Raw genomic sequence first — 23,949 nt, forward strand, 5'->3', positions numbered from 1 at the left:
TCCTCCAGTTGACTCTAATTGGTCAATTTTATACTTAAGGAAAATCGTGGGGTTGGCTGTGATTATTACCCAGCTGATTCACAGTCTGCAGGGACGGGCAGGAGTTTGAGTGGTCGAGTTTGAGTGGTCAAGGAATTTGAAGGTTTTTTGACCATCTATAATTAAACAAGAGGGTGGCCAGTGGGTCATGATGTACGTCGTGGTGGATTGTGATTGCAGAGTTAGGTGTACCCCTAGCTAGCTCAATTTTCCCTCACTTCCTTAAGTATTACTTCCGGACCGTAACCGCAGCTTGAACAATTATCTTAGCTTCTCATTATTTGGCCAATTGGTCTTCCCTATGATCAGGTCCGGATATAGGATTAGGCTGGTTTAGCGAAACTCTTTCAGACCATATTCTTTTATAGTATAGTAGATGTATGGACTGCATGCCACGGTGTTCCTATGTAGGACAAAAAGTTAATCGTGGTCATTTGAAAGCCATGATGCGTTGTGACTACACCGAGTGATAACACGTGATTCCACAATACATCTATAATCCACCACTCTCCCACCTCGGAATTAGCAAGATCACATCTCATCTTCTCCTATCTGTAAATCTATCTGTGAATAGCGAATACTATATACGCTGAACCGCTAGAAAAGCATCCTCAAGAAGCCTTGTGGTCGGTTTGCGTTATTAGCCTGCATTTATCGTACCCAAGAGCCCCTCCCAGTCTCAATCATCAACCAGAAGGCAACCGAGGGAAGAAGCAGAGCAAGAGGACGCTCCTAGGCGAAACATTTGACCAGTATTCTCCCCGCATTCATCGACCTCCAAGTAAAAAGCACTTCCTGAAGCCTTTCGTTCTCGTGGAGATCCCTTCATGCTACCTCACTATCCCTAAGCAAGTCCCCAAGCTTCTATCCGCTCTGTCCCAGAGATAATTCTGCTTCTTTTCACTCAGATTTCTACAGCGTTTGAGTCTTAACCAATCGGCCGGCCTGCGGCACGCCAATTTCGACCAAGACTAAAATACTTTATCCCGGTACCACCAAACCCTCTTCACAGCAAACATCGACAGCACACCACCAAGCCCTCTACACTCTTCTCCGTATGTCTAGACATCTTATCACCCAGGATCGATCCTTTCCTTCCTTCCCCGCTCCCACTCCCAACGTCTCACCCCCCTCCCTCGCCTACCCCCACACCTCCCGCCCTTTCCGTGGCTGAGTCGTCTTCCAGAAGATGCAACTTTCGAGAGCTTCAAGGGGGCTTTTGGGAAGAAAGAACAAGGACTGCGTGCTTACTATACAACCTCCTCCCAGATATGGCAATTAACACTAAACGATTTATTCTTTTCTTGCACACAGAGCTTACTACCGGTTGTTGTCTGGCTGTTCCTTACATGAATCAAGGCGTCAGTAACATGCATCACATGTATCAGCACTATCACTAACCTAAGAGCGCCAGTTGAAGAACCAATTCTCGTCGGTACCCAGTACTTACTAGAGAAGATATTAACTACAGGTGTGGACCATATACTAAACTTCAAGTTCAAGCACCTGCCCGCATAGGACTGGAGAGGCTATAAACTCATGAACCAAAACGGTGGATTCATACGTTGTGCGCTGACTACTTCAGTCCAGGAAACAGCCTAACGTACATATTAACAATCGTTGCTACCTTCAACAGTTCACCAGCCAATGGCTACACGAATATCTAGAGGCGTTACCTCTATTTACGGAAAAAGATGAATTATTTTCACTGAAAAACCAAGCACCAGACGTAATTGCCCCAAACTGTGCTTACTCTGATTGGCTTATGACTACATGTAGTATCTAAGGTCCAGAGAACCGTCAGAAAGAGGCTTTTGGACCTCAGGCAGTGAATAGAAAAAGAAGGATTTTGCCCGACCAACCGTTTTAGAACCTCGCATGCACAGATAAAAATGGATACCAACCACTCTGTCAGATTTCCGACTGCCCAAGTATACACGCGAGCAAACCAGATTCGGAGGGAGAGAGGGGTCGTTTCAATTATAAGACAGCATAGTCCCCTGTTTGGGACACCTCATCCTTGCGAAATGAAAGTGGAGCCTATAATCTTTAGGCCATTCTCGTAATATAATACACAAAATAGCCTTTATGGGCTTAATCAAACAGCACGACACATATGGCAGACGGCAATATAGCGACTTAATCTTCTTGAAATTTTAAACCTCACGTCAGAATATATCTCGTCGAAGGACTCGATTACAAACCAATTTATTTGCGCAAATTCGGTTTTCTTTTGCCGGATTAGGTCGAGTGATTACACATGATTCATTCAACCCCAAATAAACCATTAACCCAACAGTTGTAATTACCGTACCCGAGGTCTGTCTCGGAGATATAAAGGTCTGGAGCATATGATTAACATGATGTGCGAGGAAGGCGTCTATTCGCCCCGTGATTCCCTCAAACAGCCGCAATTGAAAGAAGTACGGGGGACACTTATAGGGATCCGCTCTGCGTGGCAAAGAACTTTGGGACTTCTGGATAAGGGTCACAAAATCGGCCCCATAGGACGATTATGGTCTAGTTCCTCACCTGTTCTAGAGAAACAGCAATATAACTTGTCTCCATATTTGGGGGCCGCGCGCGCCCTAAAGGAAAGAAAGATTCTGAATCCTCAAAAAAAAAAACGACAGAGCATCAGAGATCTAGCACGAAGGAACCCTGACCAACACCCGCTCAAAAAGGTTTCAATAAGCTTCGTAGGATCTGGGGGGATACGCCGGCTTAAGGAGTTCACCTATAACAGGAACCCACCCCTTTGCAAATATCGCTGGAATTTCATGTTGGAGTAGTTAAGATTTTGCTACATACACTAGCGAATATCCCATAGGCCCCTATTCTGTCCTAAAGCCAGTTTGCTTGCTTTAGTTCACTCGAATGAGCAAGAGAAAAAATCTCTCCGCCACTGTTAGTCTACACTAGCTCTGCTAGTCTCTTGGACGCTAATGGAAAAGAGAACACAGCAAATATACCAACTACCGTCGTTGATCGACCCTGGAGGACCAAATAAAACTCCAGGAACAGCTGCTAGCTAGGCTCCATCATTATTAGATATGCGACAACTCTACTATTTATCCCAAGAATTATTTGGGGGGAAACGTCCTTAATTTAGCTGACTAGGCTGGTCAGCTGAGACTCAACAATATCTTGCCCCTTTAAGGATATACACATGTTTATTATATCCCAAGGCTCTGTTGGTATTATTAGTATATACAGAAACCGTCCAAACCTCGGAGACCACCCAGCGCTCTTATCTATTTCACCTACTAACTCTGCGTCACGTTCGCGTTCTAGCTGTGATACTCCATTAACTTGCGGAAAGGCGTCCACACACCAACACCAGTACAAACCGAAAAAAATCTCCAGAAAATCGCAGTTTAAGCCCCATCTACCAGCACCAGAACACGAGCGTTTTGCGCTGCTCAGTCCCCATCCCGGCCCACCCCACCCCACCGCGCTGCGCTGCCCCGGAATTGCAATCGGCCGTAAAGGGCTTACCTTAACTACACGCCCGCAGACGTAAACAGCGTGGTGTTTCGGGAGATTTGAACTAGTGGCCCCCCCCGGGGGGGGGGGGGTGGGGCTAGAGGGTCCGAGTGATCATACACGACCGACCGCCAAATCGAGTGCTGTGCTGTCTTTTCGGGAGGGGTTTGATCAAGATAGTCTCGTTTCCCAGACTTGTGCATGCCGGTATCGACCACATTCTAGGTATGAGAAATAGGCTTGAGGCGGAGAGCTAGGGCGCTTATCCCTCCCTTTGTCTGTCACGTTGATAAATACTGCCCATGGTGCTCACAGATCTGTTTTATCTTTCTTGTCGCGGGGGAAAGACATCTTTAGTTTTTTTTTTCTGGCATAGGTGGGGATGTGCCTGGCTATATATGAGGAGGAGGAGTTTGGCGGGACAGGAGAGGTAGGTGGCTTGGGTTCTCACGAAGCTGGTTTTTTTTTTACAAAGGCGTAGTAATAGTTTGGGGGGGGGGGGGGGTTCATATAAGTACTGGTTTTAATTAGAGGGTGGAAGGAATGAATGAGGTAACGGTGTTTGTGAAGGGGTATATGCTGGGTGGAAACGTAGTGAATAACTAGGTATCTAATCTCTGGTCTTAGTTTCTAGCTAAGCTTTAGTCGCAAATACTGATACTCAGCTACAATATTCTGATTACTGCGTTAATGTACTGCTGCATATAAAGAATGATCAGACCATACAAGAAACCACTGTCAATGATCACCAAGACTGTTTTGATTGACTATATATTTACAACAAAAAAAGAAGGAAAGACAAAAAGCGAAGCAAAAAAAAAAAGGAAAAAAAGAGAAACTCCGGGTATACCTCTCTACGCCTCCGCCATCTTCTCATCCTTGACCCCCTCCCCCTCCCCCTCCTTCTCCCCGCCCTTCTCCTTCTCCCTCTCCTTCCTCGCCTCCTCCTCCTCCTTCCCATCCGCCGCCGCATCCAACTGCATCTTATCCTCCAGACTCTCCTCCCCCCTCTCCTCCCTCTCCACACTCGCATCCCTCATCTCCTCCACCCTCCCCATCTCCTCGACCCCAGGCGGATCCTCAAACACCGTCCCCTCCGGCTGCGGCCCCACATCCTCGGGCCCCAACGGCGGCGGCGCCGCCACCTCCCCCGCCGCCCCCTCCGCAACAATCCCCAACTCCTGCTCCGCGCGCATCAGCTCCCCCTGCGACACGGCCGCCGTCTCGTCCGACAGCGCGGTGGGCGTCAGCCAGGGTATAGGCGACAGCAGCGCGCCGCCCAGCGACTCGTCGCTGCCGAGCATGAACGCCGCGCCGTTGGGCGCCGCGGGCGCCGCGGTGTCTTCGAGCGGGAAGACGGTGGCGGCCGAGGAGACGGAGAGCACGCGTGTCAGTGCGCGCAGGTACTTGGTGAGGGAGCGGTAGTGCGCGGTGGGGTTGCGCAGCAGCTCGGCGAGGCGCTGGATGGTGTAAGGGGGCGCGGTGTCGAAGCTGGTGGTGAGGATCGTGGTGAGGTGCGTGAGGGTTGTGAGGTCGTCGGGGGACATGGGGGAGGTGTTGCCGCTGGTGGGGGGGAGGGTTGTGGGGGCATCGGATGGGGGCGGAGGCGCCATGGGGGAGGTAGAGGTGGCGGCTGCGGTGGGGGCATCGGTGGTGTCGTTGCTGGGGGGGCCGGTGGGGGCCTCGGCGGGGGTCTCAGAGGGGTCGGAGGCGTCGGGCGCGGTGGACTGCGTGGAGGGGTTGGAGGCGGGGATGGTGCTGGGCGCGGCGGGGTTAGGCGCTGGCGGGGGCGTCGGGAAGGAGTTGTGGGCGATCTGGGTGAGCTGTTAGTGGGCGGTATTCTGGGAGTGTGGAGAGCGAGGGACGAACGTGTTCCAGACGGGTCAGAAGGCGCTTCAGAAGCTCTGGCCACTCGGAGCTGAGGTTTGCGTTAGCTACACGGTAATGTATTGGAGGATATATGCTCGCAGGGGGTTACTGACATATCCATTGAGCCATCCTTGATGATCTCGTCGAAAATCGCCTCGTCTGCAGTACAGAGAATGCCCCCATTCGCTCGTCAGCCCCAATTGCTTGCAGTGAGTGTTACATGTATCAATCTGGAGATCGAGATCTTTGGCTTACCGGATCGCATTGTGCGTGTATGGGGTATGGGGGGTGGTTGAGGGTGTGATAGGTGGTGGTGCTGGTGGTGGTGCTGGTAGGAGGTAATAATTCTGGGGTTGCAAGTATCACGTCCGCCAGATAGGTTGGAGCTCTTCACGTGCCAGCTTGTTTACGGTGGCTGTGCAGGCCTGCTGCCCTCCTCTACCGCTCCACGTGTGGCTCCCGCCCATTGATTGACAACGCCTTTGTCAAGACTCAACCCCCGTCCGTCCGTCTCCGTCCCCCAGTCCGTTCCCCGTGGACCCCCGTCCCCCCACCCCCGACCGACATCCCCCATCCACCCAACCATCCAATCCATCCCCCAACCATCCAACCATCCAATTCATCCCCATCCAGTGTCATCCACCCATTTCCACCCATCCAGGGCCCACGTCCCTGCCCCCAACTGCAGCAGAGCAGAACCGGTAAGGTAAGAGACTCGCAGCAGAACTGCACTGCACTGCACTGCGCAGCTCCAGGCTTCAACGTCTGTCTGGTCTGTTCTGTCTGTCTCTCTCTCTGGCCCTGCCTGCTCGGAACTGCCCATGGCGGATAAAATAGTCCCACCTCCCTCGCAACTCTCCGCTTTCCCCAGACTTTGTGTTGCTCGTGTGCTTTTTTAATTTTACCGTGCACCCACCCACCCACCCACTCGCTCACTCACTCGCCTGAGAACCCCCCCCCCCCCCCCCCCCCAAACCCCATATGTGCCCTTTGGTAGACCACTAGTAGCTAGGCCCACCACTGCTACCAACAACTCGCTACAGGCTCCACTAATTACAGTAGCTAGCTCTAGGCAGGCACACTGAGAAAAAGAAGGAAAGAAAGAAAAGAAAAAAAAAAAGAGAGCGAGAGAGAGACGCTTCCAGACCGCACTCCTCCTCCACAGCTCACGCGGAGCTAGCTATGGAACATCAGCCTTACAGCATCAACAGCAGATATAGAAGCCCCCGTAGAGCCAGAACCCGCACCAGCAGCTCTCCCTCCATCACGCCCTCTCACCCGCTCTGCCACCACTCCCAGCACCACGCCTCTACCCCCTCCACCCTCACCACTACTACCACTACAACCAGTACAACCACCACCACCAGGCAAACCCCAATCACAGCCACTCACTCGCCCAATTAAAACCACCCCCCCCCCAAAAAAAAAACCCACTACAACTACTACAGAAAATGGCAATCCTCCTCGCCTACAACATCACCGCCGAATCGCCCCCCAAGCAGCCCCAGCCCCAGCCACAGCCACAGTCACAGTCACAGTCACAGTCACCGCGCACAATGCCCTACCCGCTCACCCCCGCCCCCTCGCCCCCGCGGGCGCTCTCCCCCGCGCCAATCCTCCTCCCACCCCCTCCACCACCCACCACCATCAGCACATCCCCCACCTCACCCTCACCCCTCCCGATCCCGCGAGGCCGGCGAATCTCGCACACGCCAATCCCCCTCCCCCCTCCCACCCCCACCACTCCTACCACCACGACAGAAGGCTCAGACGACGACACCGACACCCTCGACCCCGAAACCCGCTTCAACACCGAGTTCAACACGCGGCGCTGCGCCGCGGCCGCAGTGCCGTTCGTCGCCAAGCCGACGACGACGGCGGCGGCGGCGGCGGCGGCGGCGGCGGCGGTGCACGCGAAGAAGAAGAAGGGGAAGAGGGTGGCGTTTAAGCGCGAGCTGGCGACGCTCATTCCGCCGCCGTGTACGGACTTGGTGCTGTATGGGCGGCGGCCGCGGGGGCGGTGTGAGCGCAGGAAGGGGTGGTGGGAGTGGGTTTTGGTGCTGGTGGTGGTGGTGATGGTGGTGGTGGGGTTTGGGGGGTTGAAGGTGCAGTGGGCGCCGGCGGGGTCGTGGAGTCGGGGGGCGCTGGGGATTGCGTCTTCGTAGGGTTCTGGGTCTTGGGGGTGGATGGATGATGGACTGGCTGGCGGGTTGTTGGGGGGTGTCTCTTTCTTTGTTTCTTTTGTGGATATGGATGGCGTTTTTGGCGATTGCTCTTTTTTTTTTTTTTTTTTTTTTTTTTTGGCTACTACTACTTTGCTACGACGGCTTAAGCTTAGATGGGGGCTAGTTATGTTCTTGTCGTTTTTCTGCTCACATACGAGTTACTTTTCTCCTTTCTCTGTCTCTTTTTTCTCGGGATGTTAATAGATCGTGGTTTCTGCGAGTGTTTCAAATGGTGGGATAATGATAATGATAGTTGGCCTTCTTTTTTATGCAATTGATATGATGTTGATATGATGTTGGGTGGTGGGTGGTGGGTGGTGGGTGCATGCTAACTACTGATCTTCTTGTAGTGGGGCTGCTTCTGTAAGTAACTATTGGCATTTTTTTTGCACTGGGCCTGTTACTGCTGTAACTACTGATATTCTTGCAGTTGTGGTAAATATTATTATCCTGCACTGTTGCTGCTTGCTTGTGTTCGAGGAGTCGGATATCATGATTCGTAACTCCCTACTGTGCTTCTCGGAGTTGACGGTTGAGCTTGAAGCTGAGAGGTTTCATAGGTGACAACTGCTTAGCTACCTACATACATATATACGTCATCTAAGCTTAATCCTTCTCACAGCAAACTTTACTAGTAGCATGATGGTTTATACACACGATCAAGGTGTGATGCACAGAATGGAGGTTGTCTTCAAGTTTTCATACAAAAGTTCATAATTATACTTAGTTCTGGTGGCTTCCTGCTTCCTGAAACTCTCCGGAGCTCCCTGGGACCGCCCTACCTATCCACCAGATGACGGGTCCACCTCGGAAGCGAGTCACGCGACTCGCCCGAGCAAAACAAAGCGTCGGTAGGTAGGGGAGGCGGTGCTTCTTTCGGCGGTCTTCGGAGGGATAGTCTCGCGCTGTACTATAGAGTTGACATCTATATATATCCTGCTTTCTTACGCCCCCCGCTATCAGGGCTACTATTATTTACCACCAATCAAGCCTTCTACTCCCCCTGGCTTTTTGCACGGATACTGACACTTATTGCTGGATAATTTGGTTTTTGGGCCCTTCCCTTTCTCTATTAACCCGGCCCGGGGCAGGGGACTCATTGAGGCCTTAAGTAGGGATCCGCACTATCGTATTATGATACGTGTGTGGTAGTACTATAAGGAGGGGAGAGGGTGGGGTGGGCTGGGGCAATTGTTCTGTTTGATATCTATATAACCTGGACCGTTCGTGTATATATGGGGCAGGAACATATCCAGCTCTGAGCCGGTGATCTATCAATATTGAGCTGTTCATCTTTGAGATGGCAACAACTGCGTCTAGCTGGGCGAACAGCTGAGAGAGATATGTTCTCCGCTTAAGGCTTTTGTGCACACGCATTCATCTCTCATCATTGACAGTGGCCGCACTTGCGTGGTGTGCGGCCGGCGGCCTCCATCCCCGCGCCTCACTCCTAGCCGCACCCGTCCCTGCATTCCTTCATCGCTGGAACACCCCACCCCACCCCACCCCCACCCGTTCATCGCTAATATCCCTTAGGCGGTCAGTCCAAATCAAAATCGTGACCGAACCAGATATGGTAGCTATGCTCTGATAAACGCAGTTCCTGTTTGTTCTATCCTCGAGCCTATTCTCACGCTAGAAAGCTCCACCTATTCCACTAGAGATAGGGAGAGAATGAACAGTAATTGCGTTCAACTGAGCCCACCCAGCCATATCTGGTTCGGTCACGATTTTCATTTGGACTGACCGCCTAAGGGATAAGTTCAGACTAAACAACTGCATAACATGCAGGAACTCCAACACCGCAGGTACAAGTACTCATAATCGACAAAAGAAATATTCCTGAGACAGCATGAGTGCGAACAGTCTGTAAGTCGTACTTAAGGGAAGGAACAGCACTTGGTTGTGTGCAGTCCGGCAGCTGGCTGAGGTTCACATTTCTTTCTGCCCGAGTGACGACCACCTTCATTGACTGGCCAGGTTGCAGCTCCTTTGGTGTAGGATACATCGCGGCAGGACGGAGCTGTGGGCACTATTATTCCAAACAGCACGTGGTCGTGCCGATTCCCACGATGGACATGTCTATATCCCCGCAGAAAACAAACAGCAGCCTATGATAGCTCGAATCGAATGAGTGAGCTTAACAGGTGCAAGTAAGGGGATCGGTATCGACTGTGGGGAGCTGGCCCAGAACTCGAGCATCTACATACAGCACAAGAACTACATACCTGCCGTCGTCATGGACTAGTATCTTGCAGAGAGAGAAAATGTAGCCTTCTTTTCTTCGTGCGCAGAGGACGCATCCGATCTAATTCGCCGATCGACGATATGTGCTTTTGCGGGCCTGGTACTGGGTCTTGGGGTAGTTAGACCAGCATATAGGGCAACATAAAATCTCTCTCCCTCCATCAGCCGCTGGAGTGCGGTAAAGCAAAACCTACACGAATGTCTTAGAATTATAAACTTGATTTGGATAGGATCTCAGACTCAGATGAGACGGAAAGACCTACGAGCTCAACCAGGCTACCCAAAACTTCTGCAGCCCTTCCCCTGGTTTCTCTACTTCGATGAGCAGTAACGTAAAGCGCAGTGACCTCATCGTGTCTAAGGCCCTGAGCAAGAGGGAAGGGCGTCAAGGATCTAAGACATCGAGGTACAGGTGGATCATAAAGTATCACTCGCGAATCTACCACAGATCGTGCGCCATGTGGGGGGGCCCAAATAGACGGTGTATTATGGAGCAGATGTATGCACAGAAGGTTCTCCAATCTTCTCGAGTAAAAAGCCAAGGCGGACAAGAGCTTTACAAACGGAGGTCACTGATCGATCGACGTAACTACACAGGAACACAACACAACAACGCACAACGCACAACGCACAACCACAACCACCACAACCACGATCAAAGAACGGAACTCAAGCTTATTCCATCTCCTTTTCTTTTACGCTTTGGTACCCCTTCGTACCAGAAACCTACCCCAGATAGACAACCCTATCCACTCCAGGCATCGAACCGCATCCGCTGTGTGTCCAGGTACTATAGATCGATCCAAAGCTCCCCATAGTACTCCAAGGCGCATTAAAACCTTACGTACCTCAAACATACTACTCAAAGAGCTCGCCAAGCTCAAAAGTAGTTGCAGGTTGGCCCTTGTCAAAGCTTCTTGTGGGCTCAAGTGAAATCATTACATCAATCCTAGAGACGGCGTCGATCTAGGCAGTGGCTGAATTTCCCTTTTGTGGCCAAAACTTCGACCCAACTACATGTATCTATGTACTGTTACCTAACATCAAACAGCAATAGGAAAGTGACTGAGACGAAGGACAAAATAGGAACGTGATCCCGTTCATGGGCGACGTACACACATATACATACCTTTCATGAAAACAGTGTCCCATCAAAAGAAGTCAGTGAGCTGCTGGGAACAATAACCCTGGTCTCCCCAATGAGAGTAGTATGTCACTTAAGTAGAGAGCTATTTGGAGCTTTAATAGATATAAGAGATAACAATAAACTCCGATGATTCTAATTCACTCCGCCAGCAATACCGAACTAAGAGGGAGTTCCTATATAGGGAGAAAAACATGGAAGCCTTTAGTGCAGGTTTTAAACACATGTAGAGCGCAAAAGCAACGAGTGGTGATGGTGGACCCGATTCTACAACTAAAGAAGTGCCAAACCTAGTCTAGCCAAAAGCCCATGGCTACATGATCTCTGACAAGGAATATCTGGTAAACTTTTGAGATTGCATTATTCTAGCCCTACATTTCTTTGGTTAAAAAAAAAACTAGAAACCCAAATCCCACCGCTCTAGCGAGAGAGCGCGATATCATCTATCCTCAAAATCATCTTACAAGTTTCCGCAGCCAATTCAATGGCACTAGTAGAAACTAACAAAGGCTGCAGAACGTTCTCGTCAATGATGTTTGTGACTGCACCTCTCCTGACACTGACACCCGCACTCTTCTCGCCCTTCTCATGTCTATTCCTCAATTCAGTCACAACACGAATACTGTTAAGACCGGCATTCTCAGCGAGGGTTGTCGGGATCACTTCGAGAGCTTCTGCAAAAGCAGACCAACACACAGATTCAGTGCCTTCGATAGTCTGGGAAGCTTTCATCAACGCGCGAGAGACCTCGATTTCGGGTGCACCACCACCAGCAATGAGAGCCCTTTAACCAGTTAGTTTTTGAAGGAATTAAAGGCCGTAAGACTTAGCTTCATACTTCTTCTTGACAAGACACCTGATAACGCAAAGAGCATCATGCAGGGAACGCTCGGCCTCATCCAAAATCATAGAGTTGGCACCTCTGCAGAGAACAGAGACGGTTTGGCCAGCTGCCTTTACACCAGTGACCTTGACGATACGTGCACCAGCAGATTGAACCTCCTCAACAAGATCTGCTGAACCAAGCTTATCTTCTGTGAATGAATCGATATCGGCAATGGGCTTGCATCCAGTGCTCTGTTTATAGACGTATTAGCGTTGCTTGTGGAAGTAAGGATAATAGCTGACCTTGCAAATAAATTCCACTTCATCACGTTCGATATCCTTAATGGCAAGGATATTAAGCTTGGCGAGGAAATGCAACGAAAGGTCGTTGACAGCATCTCTAAGAATTGACTTTTGAATGAACAAGACATTGCACTTGGCCTTCTTGATTTTCTTGCACATGTTGAGCAAGTATGTCCTCTCCTCCTTCAAAATCTTATCCATTTGGCGGTAGTCATTGACGACAATTTGGTTCTCCATCTGCAATGTCAAACATATCAGCATCAATATCTGATTCCTTGGAAAGGGTATTACTGACATCAGGCTTCGGCGGTGACAATTGGAACTGAATGAGACCGATCCTGGCCTTCTCCATCCTTGATGGCCCCCCCGAGGCCTTAATAACATTTTGGGTCAAAACCAGGCCATCCACGAGCTCTGTATCGTCAATGGTTCCTCCGACTTTCTTTACAATACGGATGTTGTTGAGATCAACGTTCTCAGCGATGGCAGGATTGATGACCTTCAGCACGGCATCAACAGCCATTGGGCCGAGAAGCGAGGAGTATTGAGAGACGATCTTACTGGACAATGATGTACTGGCGGCCTGGAGGAGGGATTGGCGGTCGGTCAGAGCCACGGGAGTGGACATCTCTGTCAAAATCTCAACCGCCTTTGCCGCCGCCCTCTGGAAGGATTCGGCGATGATTGTAGGATGGATACCTATCATACCTCTATGTTAGATAGGCAGTAAGGTGCACAGCATCTCAATCTTCTTTATTACCTTTCCCAAGCAGCTTCTGTGCAGCACCCAAAAGACTTCCGGCGATAACTACTACCGAAGTAGTACCATCACCAGCCTCAACATCCTGCGCAGCTGACAGATCTACCAACTAGTCACCCAACCGTAGCCATCAGCAACGATAATCTAAACCGTAATCCCCTCCGGAGTTTGCCTTCATACCATCTTCGCGGCCGGGTGCATTACGGCCATCTCTTTCAAAATTGTGTGGCCATCGTTTGTAATCAGTGTGTGACCCTTTCCATTCTGAATCATCTTGTCCATTCCTCTAGGTCCCAGTGAAGTCTATCTCTCCCGTAACTGTAAGCATTGGAATACCATTCCAGAATCGAACTATCATACCCTGATGGCATCGGCAACAGCTGTAGTTGTAGAATTCCACCAGTCAGTCCAGAGCCTCACCCAGATCTGATACAGGTTCCTTACCTCTGGCAGCAATGATATTTGCTGTCCGTACCGCCATCGGCTTCTCCTTCAAACTTGAGGTTGCCCTGTTAGAGCCTGCTTGTGTCGCCATTCTTGTTTTGGTGGGTTTGATATTAGGGGGTGGTCTGGTTGTACTTTGATGGTGTTAAATCCGGACAGTTTGGTAATACTGGAGGGGAGCTGCGGGGGTTTATTTTTCGAGGGTCTAGGTACGTTGCCAAGCCACACGCCACTAGAGATTATCGAGATAAGATAAGATCCGAATCTTCACGAAAAATGACTCGGTCCACAATATAGAGTTTAGCTGACCAAAGGTGAAACACACTTCTGCACATATTATTGGATGCATAAATTTTAGATTGCTTAAGTTTCCGTCCAACTGTCACAGCCAGAACTTTATGATGCTAAAAGAGCAAACAATGCAAGTCACATGAACCTTACCAACAAATGAAGCACGAACGATCAGTTTGAAGAGAAGAAATTTTTTGTTTTATGACAAGCTAAAAGAATGAAATGAAACCATTCTTTCTCTGGGACATCCTAATATCCATCCATGCCCAGTTTACAAGAATTCGATACCCCGTAAGGATACCTTCCCGGTTCCACCACAATTCCACCACGATTCCATATCGTTACTCGGAAAGAACTCTGTTTTAACTTGTTAGGCACTTGTCAACCTCATAATCTTGAGGAGTGGGGGGGGGATGTGCACACCTTCTTAGTATTTTATTGAATCCAGAGCTCCAACCCATACTACCAATATACCATCTCTTCCCTAGCGGAAGACGATATTGTAGTTGGTGTTATTGAAATAGGCCGGAGGGGCCGGAGGGGCCGGAGGGGCAGGAGGAGCTGGAGGAGCAGCTGGAGGTGGAGCTGGAGCTGGCGGTTGAGGAGTAGCGAACCCGTACGCACTATGCCAGACGATATGGGCAGGAGCCGGCGCAGGAGCCGGCGCTGGGGCAGGAGCCGGGGCTGGCGGGGCTGGCGGGGCTGGAGCCGGAGGGGGAGGAGGGGGCACAAGATGCCGGGCATAAGTCCAGATCATTGGCGCAGCAGGAGGCGCCGGAGGAGCTTGATGGTATTGAACAGTAACAGAGACACCGTTCAAATTAGGAGGCGCAGCAGGAGCTGGGACAGAGGTCCAAAAACCGGTCTCGGTTTGATAGAACAAGCGTTGGCCGTCAGCCATTGTGGAACTTTTGATGTAGATGAGAGATAGAGAAGGGGTGATGGTTATAGGGGATGGGAGGTCAGTGATGGGAGGTGATGTGGTTTTATAGCCTGTTTCAGTGTCTCCGCACAAGCGTACAACTCGTACTATGCGTACAATGGGCAGTAACCCTGTCAGATTTTAAGCGAGTGATGGTACATGATTTCCCTTAGACTTGTTCACAAATATTATGTAACCTTTACCACCTCACACATAAGCTGAGAATCAAGTTAAGCTCAAACTCAATTGAAAATGTGACGCCAATTTAAATGCTCATGCGGCAATTTTGCTAGCAAATTGATTATATTTGTCTATACGGATCGCTTGAGAAATAGCACCATACACACAAAGGCTTGCCAACTAACTAAAAGCACAAACCAAAACAGACACGAGAAGGTTGAAATGACCCGTGCTGCGCCGATAAAGATGATCCCAAAACCAACTTTTTTTTAAATGTTGAATGACGCGCCTACCCTATACCCAGATTTTATCTTGTTGAAAAACGCCTTTACCAATCCCCGCCCCATACATTCTACCGAAATTGTCATAATAATATACCCCAAAACCTTTTTGAATAAGTAATCGAAGTTGAAGACGATTACTCAAGGCTTGATTTATGGAAATGAAAGGAAAAAAGGTTAGATTAACAAAAGAAATATTGGAAAGCTAGCTCAGATCAACAGATCTAGAACTCGAGCTTCTTGGGCTTCTCCCAAGTGAACTCTTGGTTGGTGAAGTGACCTATAACCCAATGATTAGAAAAATGAACACTAGCTGGAAGAAGCATGCAAACATACCATTCTTGGCGGTCTGGAGGTAGATGGGCCTGGCAAGGTCCAAGTCCTTGACAATGACACCAGGTCTCAGATCAAAGTTCTTGCGGATAATGGCAACCAACTCGTCACTGGTCTTGTCGGAAGTGCCGTAGGTGTCGACCTAATAGATTATCAGCACGTTGGATATAGGTAAATCTCATGCAGAGGCTACATACGAAGATAGAAAGAGGTTCGGCAACACCGATGGCGTACGATAGCTGAACAAGAGCACGGCGGGCAAGGCCAGCAGCGACCAAAGACTTGGCAATCCAACGGGCAACGTAGGCAGCAGAGCGGTCGACCTTGGAGAAGTCCTTTCCGGAGAAAGCACCACCACCGTGAGCACCCCAACCACCGTAGGTGTCGACGATGATCTTACGTCCAGTCAAACCGGCATCACCCTGGGGTCCACCAATGATGAATTGACCGGAGGGTTGAATCTTTGTTGGGTTAGCGAAATCAGGGCTCAAAGACACCGTAAAAGAGAGTTCTTACGTGATAGATGGTCTTCTCATCGAGGTACTGAGCAGGAATTGACTTCTTGACAATCTTCTCCAAGATCTCCTTCCTCAACTCTTCGGTTGTAATGTCCTCAGAGTGCTGAGCAGAGACAACGACAGTGTCAACGCGTTTAGGGATGACAGCACCGTTGTCGTGAACGTACTCAACGGTCACCTGGGTCTTGGTATCAGGTCGGAGCCATGGAAGAGAACCGTCACGACGGGCAGCAGCCATATCGGCGTTCAACTTGTGGGCAAGGACAACAGTCAAGGGGAGGAGCTGAGGAGTCTCGTCGGTAGCATATCCGAACATGATACCCTGGTCACCAGCGCCCAACTCTTCGAGAGCCTTCTCATAGTGGAGACCCTGAGCAATATCCTTAGATTGCTGCTCAATGGCAACCAAGACGTTACAGGTGTTGTAGTCAAAGCCCTTCCTTGAGTCATCGTATCCAATGTCCTTGATGGTATCACGGATGATCTTCTGGTAGTCAAGACGGGCGCTGGTGGTAATTTCACCAAAAACCATAATCATACCGGTCTTTGTGGCAGTCTCACAAGCGACCTTAGAGAGGCGGTCCTCGGCCAAGCAGGCATCGAGAACAGCGTCAGAGACCTGATCGCTGTGAAACTGTAAGTACGGGGACTAACATTGATGAACTTCACAAAATCGGAAAGCGGGGTAGTATTGATGCTAAGAATTGTGACAACTTACGCGATCTTGTCAGGGTGACCCTCACCAACTGACTCTGAAGTGAAAAGGAAAGTTCCAGTAGCAACCATCTTAAATTTGGATTTTTTTTTTCGTGTGGAGTTTGGTTGTAGTGTGTAGTGTTGTTGTTGGATGTTGTGTTGATAGAAGAGAAGAAAAGAGGGAGAGGGAAAAAATTTGGCTGGTCCCTCTTTTTAGCTTGGACAAGAATGGTGCAATCTGAGGACCCTTTCGGGTATGCAAGGAGCCCCTGTCCCTGGCATATGCCATTTCACAATTTAATTGTCAAGATTCTCAAGCCAAATCACGATATCGTTGAATTATTAGAGTCCAGGCGTATTTGCTCATTTCAAATTGGCCAATTGCAAATCGCGACTTTATCTATGACTGGTGGATTTCGTGCCGAGATGGCGACATCCGGGCCAATGTTTGTGGTCCCTGCGGCAGGCAAAGTGCCTGAAAGGTTGAGCCTTATATTGATCAAACAGTGCCAATCACCTTGCACTATGTGAATCTCTTTTGGCAAACCTCTCCGAAACCTTTCACTTTAAATCAGATAGAGTATATATGTAAAATCTTAGATCCGTATTGCCAAGGCTGCGGCTCAACTAAGGTTACCAGCATATTTCCCGATTTATCACCGTACTTTAAAATGCTTGATGTGAGCCCTCTTGATTTCGCATAGACCTACCCTACCCAAGTAAAATTCAAATATCATTGAACGGACCCAATTTGCAAAGCTTTGCGATCTGTTAATGCTTTGGGGTTCATTACCAATTACTACATGCATGCATGTACCTATTTCACTGTTGATTCCGCCGGACATATCTCTACATTTCTACGGAATTAGGCGCAACACCGAAGAGTACTGTCATTCATGGGGTATTGGCGGATACTGGGTGATGGCGGACAGGGCAAAAAAGAGACAGCCAAGCCGACTTTTACCGGCAATTCGCCAATACCCAGGATCCACCAATACCCCGTGAACGACTGTAATCGAGCTCTGGACTTTGTGTAACACAAACCATAGAAGGTGTGTTTCTGCCTCCAGGATCCTCTCCCTATGTACATGTAGTTATGCCCAAGCGACGAGGCAAATATTCGACCCAGCCCGCAAAAGACGATCATCTAGATATCTAGATGTTCGAGAGATATCGATATCGAATACTTATATCACACAGTAGCAACTTTCCATCTTTGTGTGTCTTTGTGTAATAATCGGATAATGAGGATTATCTACATGTAGTTTTCAAGCACAGGTAGCATGAAGTGATAGAGTGAGATGTAGGTTACAATTATAACTACAACTGCAAGTATATAGTCTTAGCTGCCTATAGAGTACATGTATTCAGGTGAAAAGCTTCTCCTGCATAAATTTGCCTACATGTAGTTGCCCCCACTTCTGTGAATTGAGTCATAATCAGCCGAGTATCTCGTCTTTTATACTCGCTCGTTAATTAAAAGGTCGGAAGTCGTTGCAACCAAATCCCCACACAAAATTCCGATCTTTTAATTAACGCGCAAGTATCCGATAGTTATAGGACAGATGTGGTGTCTATATCTAAATGCGCAACGCAATGAGATCATTGACTTTTTCATGCAGGATAATGGAAGAGACGGGAGAAGTGCCGAAGAATTTTTACAGGCATTGCATTATTTTATTTTTTGTTCAATTCATCCATCACCTCTCTAGTCCAAGGCCGTATCCTTGTGAGTTGTTTTAGAGGAGGAATTCATGGAGACCAGTTGGTCCTTGAACCCTATGCGCACTAAATTTAAACCCGAATGGGTGTACTCGACGTACACGGCCATTTCATCTTTCCTTACAAAACCTAAAGGTGTAGGTACGTATCAGCTCCAAACTAGCCCGACCGCCAAGACCGGTGGACATTAAATTTGTGCTTTCATCGCAAGTATCTACATGTATGTAGTTCGTCCTATGGCAGAAACAGCGGTTAGTAGGTTAATTACCAGAAAGTAATGGGTACTACGTACTATATATAGAAATATTAGAGCCCTACCCAAACATCCCAGCTGTCGGGGCGAGTGAGTGGGGATGAAGGAGTACATCCTAGACCTTCAAAATAGCTTGATGAGTCATGCAGACAGGACAAAGGCGGGGCAGCTCGCATTACTTACCCATCAGGATCCAGCAACCGTGAGACGTCAGCATTGGATATTTTTTCGATTTTGCGGAACTTCCCTTCCACATAACGCACGCCACCAAACAGAACAACCCTCCTCTTATAAAGAGTCCCCACCCAGAATCAATCGTTGAACGCAAGGCAAAGTAGAAACGGAAATAAGTTCTCGAGTGACTCAAAGCTCAACTGTATACCACAAATATGCCTATGTAAGCTGCAAATTCCTCCAGACAGCTCTTAATTCGTCCAATAAACTAACTGAGAAAAATTTTAGGCTTCAAAATCCAGCAACGAAATACAGGCCGTTCCCGCCTGTCAGTTTGCCTGACCGCCAATGGCCAAATAAAACAATTACAAAAGCCCCCAGATGGCTCTCTACAGATTTGCGAGACGGTAACCAGTCATTGGTTGATCCTATGGTACCTTGAGACCTCTACACAGAAATTGCGCAATGCATAGTTTGCTAACTCAGTTTTTCTCCTCGTAAAATAGGACGGTGACCAAAAATGGCGCATGTTCAAGATGCTTGCCGAGCTCGGCTATAAGGAAATTGAGGTTTCGTTCCCTTCTGCATCGCAGACCGACTTTGACTTCACCCGCCGCCTTGTCGAGACACCAGGCGCTGTACCCGACGATGTCTGGCTCCAAGTCCTCTCCCCTTGCCGAGAGGATTTCATTCGCCGCACAATTGAGTCCATGAAGGGCGCCAAAAAGGCAATCATTCATCTATATCTCGCAACTTCAGAGTGTTTCCGTCGGATTGTGTTTGGCATGACCGAAGACCAATCTCTGGAGCTTGCCGTAAAATGCACAAAACTTGTCCGAAGCTTGACTAAAGACAACCCAGATGCGCAAGACACTGAATGGGCCTACGAGTTCTCCCCTGAGACCTTCAGTGACACTCGTCTTGACTTTGCTATTCGTATCTGCGAAGCCGTTAAAGCTGCTTGGGAGCCTACAGAGTCTAACCCAATCATTTTCAACCTCCCTGCGACTGTCGAAATGTCTACCCCCAACGTTTATGCCGACCAGATTGAGTACTTCTGTCGTGGAATCACTGAGCGCGAGAAGATCTGTATTTCTCTGCATCCACACAATGACCGTGGCTGTGCCATTGCCGCTGCAGAACTCGCTCAAATGGCTGGTGCGGACCGAGTCGAAGGTTGCCTCTTCGGCCACGGTGAACGTACCGGTAATGTCGACCTCGTCACCCTGGCGCTGAACCTCTACACCCAGGGTGTCAACCCCAATGTTGATTTCTCAGACATCACCAAAGTCATCGATACGGTTGAAGATTGCACTAAGATCCCTGTTCACCCCCGTGCGCCCTATGGGGGCCAGCTCGTTGTATGTGCCTTCTCCGGTTCTCACCAAGATGCTATCAAGAAGGGCTTCAAGGTGCGCGCCGATGCAGGCGTTGGTGACGATGGTCCATGGCAGCTTCCTTACCTCCCTCTTGACCCCGCTGATATCGGGCGTACATACGAGGCTGTTATTCGTGTCAATTCACAGTCCGGAAAGGGCGGTGTGGCATGGGTTATTCAGCGTGCTCTCGACTTAGACTTGCCCCGCGGTCTTCAGATTGCATTCTCAAGGGTCGTACAGAAGCAGGCAGATGAGCTCTCCCGCGAGCTGAAGCCACATGAGATCCAGCGTTTATTTGAGACGGAGTATCATCTTAATACACCTTCGAGAATCAGTCTCATTGACTACGAATTCTCAACTGATCGTTCCACTTCGCCGTCCCCAGGACTTGGGAAGCAGAATGTTACTCCTCGTCGTACCTTTGCGGGTATCATCTCTATGGATGGGCGTGAGCACTCAATCAAGGGTGTAGGAAATGGTCCTATCTCCTCTTTAGCTGATGCGTTGAAGTCGGTAGGTGTCGATTTGGATGTCAGAGACTATAAGGAGCACGCTATTGGACAAGGGAGGGATGTGAAGGCAGCATGTTTCATTGAGTCCCTGATCAGAACACAGGAGGGTGGTAAGGAGACGGTATGGGGTGTGGGTATTCACGAAGATGCGGCCCAGGCCAGTTTGATTGCCGTCTTAGGTGCGGCTAGTAAGGTATATTTCAACAATCCCCCGTTTATTTTTTTTTTGGTTATAGAAATGAAACTAATCAACGATATATAGCTCGTATCATCTCGTCCTGGTACGCCACTGCCATTACAGCGAAAGGAGCACCTTGAAGCCCCGAGGTCTGGCCTGGCTTCAGAGATAAAGGTTAACATTAACGGCCTGGAACAAGCTGCTGCAAATGGAGTACATTAATTTCTTTCTGATATTTCGTGTTGATTTCAAAAAAATTCTTTATTTCATATCAAAACCCAAATTGGGAAGTCTCAAAAAAAGGTTGGAAAGGATAAGTGGTGTGGGTAGGATATCAGGTTATGGGTTTGAAAAGTTTTTTGTTTTAGTTTGACATCACGCAGACGCGTTGTAGGTACTTATTTTGATCATGTTCGTAAACAAGTAGTATAAGAAAACCATCACTTTGGGCGTAAATTCCTCTGTTGAGAGGTCTAGGGCATGGATCGATCAAACCTTGAAGTATTGAAAGTGATTCTCATGATCACGGACTAGATATTACTGCCACTGGTAATGATTGGCTACGCCAAGCCAGTTTAGATAAGATAAGATCAGCCCAGACTCAGAAAAAAACTCTACATTCCTTGCGCAGTTCGAGATCTCCATACCTTCAACCTACCTATCGATATCTGCTATGCGGGGAGTGTTCCTCAAAGCCCCCGCTGTAACCACCAAGCGCCTATTCGCAACTGTCACAAACACACCCCTTACACACATCATGGCTGCTGCAAACACCACCACTGCCGCCGCGAAAAAGGTGATCCTGGCGCCTATGGTTCGTACCGGAGAACTTCCAACTCGGCTTCTTTCACTGAAGTACGGCGCCGATATGGTCTGGGGTCCTGAGATTGTTGACAAAGCGATCATTGGTTGTAGGCGCGTCATCAACAAGCGTACTGGAACTATCGACTTTGTCAAGCCCTCCGGCGGTGCGAGGGGAGAAGAGAAGGTGGTTTTTAGGACGCACCCGGAGATCGAGGGTGGCAAGGTCGTATTTCAGATGGGCACGGCGAATGCGGAGCTGGCGGTAGAGGCGGCAAAGGTTTTGGTTTCGAGGGGAGAGGATGGGGAGAGGGAGGGCGGGACCGTAGTGGCGGGAGTGGATGTCAATTCAGGGTGTCCAAAGGTATGTGAATGCCATTGCGAAATGATTATTTGAGCAGAAATGTGGGTAGGTCAAGGAGGAGTGGCCTGCACTCATGATGTCTTTATATACATAGTCGACATCCACCAGACACACCCACCCTCTCCTCCACTCCCGCTCCACTTGCCCGCTGCCCCCGCTGCCCCGGTACCTTCATTTATATAATTATTCTCGTACTCATATCTACAATAGCACTTCAGTATTCATGCCGGAATGGGAGCCGGGCTACTTAAAAACCCCGACAACCTCGTCGCCATCCTTACCTCTCTCGTCACCCAAATCGGAATCCCCCACTCCCTCCCCATATCTGTCAAAATCCGCCTGCTTGAACCCCACTCCGAGACCCTAAAGCTAGTGGAGCGCCTCTGCACGACCGGTATCTACCGGCTTACCCTGCATTGCCGTACCATCCCACAGCGCCCTCGGGATCCCGCGATCCGCGATGTCCTTGCAGACGTCGCAAACATCTGCCATGCGGCAGGCGTGGAGTGTATCGCCAATGGCGACGTCCTAAGCAGGTCTCACGCGCTCCAGCTCTGCGATGAGTATGGTGTCGACGGGTGTATGATCGCCCGCGCAGCGGAGGTTAACATGAGTGTATTTCTTCCCGACAAACCATTGCCATGGAAAGAAATAGCAGATGAATTTGTCAAGACTGCCGTGAAGATTGAGAGTCACTTTACAAATACCAAGTTCGTATTGGGCAGGATCATACCCGGTAAAGATCCCATCTACCAAAAGGTGCACCAAGCGAAGACACACGAGCAGATTTGCGGCATTCTCGGAATCCCATATGAGCCTCTTTCCCCTACCATCGTGGAAGAGATGCCAGTGGAGGGAAAGGCAGCTACGAAGGCTGTGGAGAAGGCAAAGAGCGTGAGCGCGACTGCGAGGGCTGCGGGAGGTGTTGTAGCGCCGCGAAAAGAGGGGAGGAAGTTGGCAGAGCGAGGAGTTGGGTCGGCTGCCAATATCAAGGCAGCTGCCGAGAGAGAGGCAGAGACCGCTACTGTGACCATTCCGGAGCAGGCCCCAGTATCTGCATAGCGGACCATCTATTGGATCAATGTTGCAACATAAACGTAAAGTACTTATCTTTCTTTTCTTGGGCTCAAGGCGAAAAATATCATGTAGATTGGCGTTTTTTTGTTTTCCTTTTTACTTTATTGGGCTGCATACACTTTTCGGGTTTATAGTTATTATCTAGTGAGCACAATTGTACAAAAGTTTGGGCGTTCAATCACCTAGTCAATTTGCTGTGTTTTGTGCGGTATGGGTGAGTCAATATAGCATCGATGTCGAGTGATAGTTTATGTTCCAGGTGGTAACCAACCCGTCTTGGATAAGAGGTCTCCTGTAGGTAGTACATACCTTATCTGAATCGACATCGTGGGGGTAACTTTAGACTAGGTTATGCGGGAAGAGTTGCTTCTCTAGACAACATGAGCATAAGATATCGCCTACCGCATGAAGGAGAAAAGGGCAAATGAGTAGTACGATACTATTCATATCCGGTAATCATCTTATGGTCCTATAGTTGAGAGTGACAGTGGCAGTCTGGCCGTTTAGGGCTCCAGTAAGACAGGCTGTATCGAAAGACGTCGAGACAATATTGTAGGTATTAGGCTCTGTTTCGGACATAATGCCTTGTCACACGCGGTTATATCGGGCAGGGATGTTCTGTTACGAAGTGATCCATGGGAAATGTACCTGAATTGCTGCCGTATCTACTACTATGGTGTTCCAGGTATACATATTTAAGTCCCGAATATTATAACAAGCGACCAAATCTAGGCCTCGCGTGACTGCGTGACTGCGTGACCGCAATCATAATCGCAAGATATCTGGCTAAATCCTTTGCTCGAGTGTTCGCTAGAACTGCGTAATCAATTGCGTGAACTTCCCCGCCGTCAAACCCCTTCTACCCTAGAACCCCTACCCCAAACAGAATTATACCGCGGTCCCGGATGCACGGCCATTGCGGTCAA

At 49.2% G+C, this 23,949-nt stretch overlaps 7 protein-coding genes across 7 annotated transcripts; 3 read left to right on the forward strand and 4 right to left on the reverse strand.

Annotated features, from left to right (window-relative positions):
* Positions 1 to 4,379: 4,379 nt before the first annotated feature.
* H6S33_001291 (uncharacterized protein) lies at positions 4,380 to 5,659 on the reverse strand (the record flags this gene model as incomplete). Its single annotated transcript, XM_044832652.1, has 4 exons — positions 4,380 to 5,339; positions 5,395 to 5,443; positions 5,508 to 5,553; positions 5,650 to 5,659. The coding sequence occupies 4 exons, from the start codon at positions 5,657 to 5,659 to the stop codon at positions 4,380 to 4,382; spliced, it is 1,065 nt and encodes a 354-aa protein (XP_044694258.1).
* Positions 5,660 to 6,845: 1,186 nt separating this feature from the next.
* H6S33_001292 (uncharacterized protein) lies at positions 6,846 to 7,559 on the forward strand (the record flags this gene model as incomplete). The annotated part of the gene is made up of 1 exon (XM_044832653.1): positions 6,846 to 7,559. One exon carries the CDS (start codon positions 6,846 to 6,848, stop codon positions 7,557 to 7,559), a length of 714 nt encoding a protein of 237 aa, XP_044694259.1.
* Positions 7,560 to 11,430: 3,871 nt separating this feature from the next.
* Positions 11,431 to 13,433, reverse strand: H6S33_001293 (uncharacterized protein; the record flags this gene model as incomplete). Its single annotated transcript, XM_044832654.1, has 8 exons — positions 11,431 to 11,794; positions 11,849 to 12,087; positions 12,139 to 12,375; positions 12,434 to 12,837; positions 12,899 to 13,007; positions 13,079 to 13,201; positions 13,259 to 13,278; positions 13,343 to 13,433. The coding sequence occupies 8 exons, from the start codon at positions 13,431 to 13,433 to the stop codon at positions 11,431 to 11,433; spliced, it is 1,587 nt and encodes a 528-aa protein (XP_044694260.1).
* Positions 13,434 to 14,117: 684 nt separating this feature from the next.
* On the reverse strand, positions 14,118 to 14,534 carry H6S33_001294 (uncharacterized protein; the record flags this gene model as incomplete). Its single annotated transcript, XM_044832655.1, has 1 exon — positions 14,118 to 14,534. The coding sequence occupies one exon, from the start codon at positions 14,532 to 14,534 to the stop codon at positions 14,118 to 14,120; it is 417 nt and encodes a 138-aa protein (XP_044694261.1).
* Positions 14,535 to 15,240: 706 nt separating this feature from the next.
* On the reverse strand, positions 15,241 to 16,653 carry H6S33_001295 (uncharacterized protein; the record flags this gene model as incomplete). The annotated part of the gene is made up of 5 exons (XM_044832656.1): positions 15,241 to 15,296; positions 15,353 to 15,491; positions 15,547 to 15,810; positions 15,866 to 16,493; positions 16,586 to 16,653. The coding sequence occupies 5 exons, from the start codon at positions 16,651 to 16,653 to the stop codon at positions 15,241 to 15,243; spliced, it is 1,155 nt and encodes a 384-aa protein (XP_044694262.1).
* Positions 16,654 to 18,927: 2,274 nt separating this feature from the next.
* On the forward strand, positions 18,928 to 21,003 carry H6S33_001296 (uncharacterized protein; the record flags this gene model as incomplete). Its single annotated transcript, XM_044832659.1, has 4 exons — positions 18,928 to 18,935; positions 19,001 to 19,145; positions 19,219 to 20,796; positions 20,866 to 21,003. 4 exons carry the CDS (start codon positions 18,928 to 18,930, stop codon positions 21,001 to 21,003), a joined length of 1,869 nt encoding a protein of 622 aa, XP_044694263.1.
* Positions 21,004 to 21,538: 535 nt separating this feature from the next.
* H6S33_001297 (uncharacterized protein) lies at positions 21,539 to 23,008 on the forward strand (the record flags this gene model as incomplete). Its single annotated transcript, XM_044832660.1, has 3 exons — positions 21,539 to 21,636; positions 21,697 to 21,946; positions 22,157 to 23,008. The coding sequence occupies 3 exons, from the start codon at positions 21,539 to 21,541 to the stop codon at positions 23,006 to 23,008; spliced, it is 1,200 nt and encodes a 399-aa protein (XP_044694264.1).
* Between the last annotated feature and the right edge of the window lie 941 nt (positions 23,009 to 23,949).

Source organism: Morchella sextelata (genome assembly GCF_020137385.1).
Source record: "Morchella sextelata strain SCLS chromosome Unknown scls_10, whole genome shotgun sequence".
NCBI classification, from domain to species: Eukaryota; Fungi; Ascomycota; class Pezizomycetes; order Pezizales; family Morchellaceae; genus Morchella; species Morchella sextelata.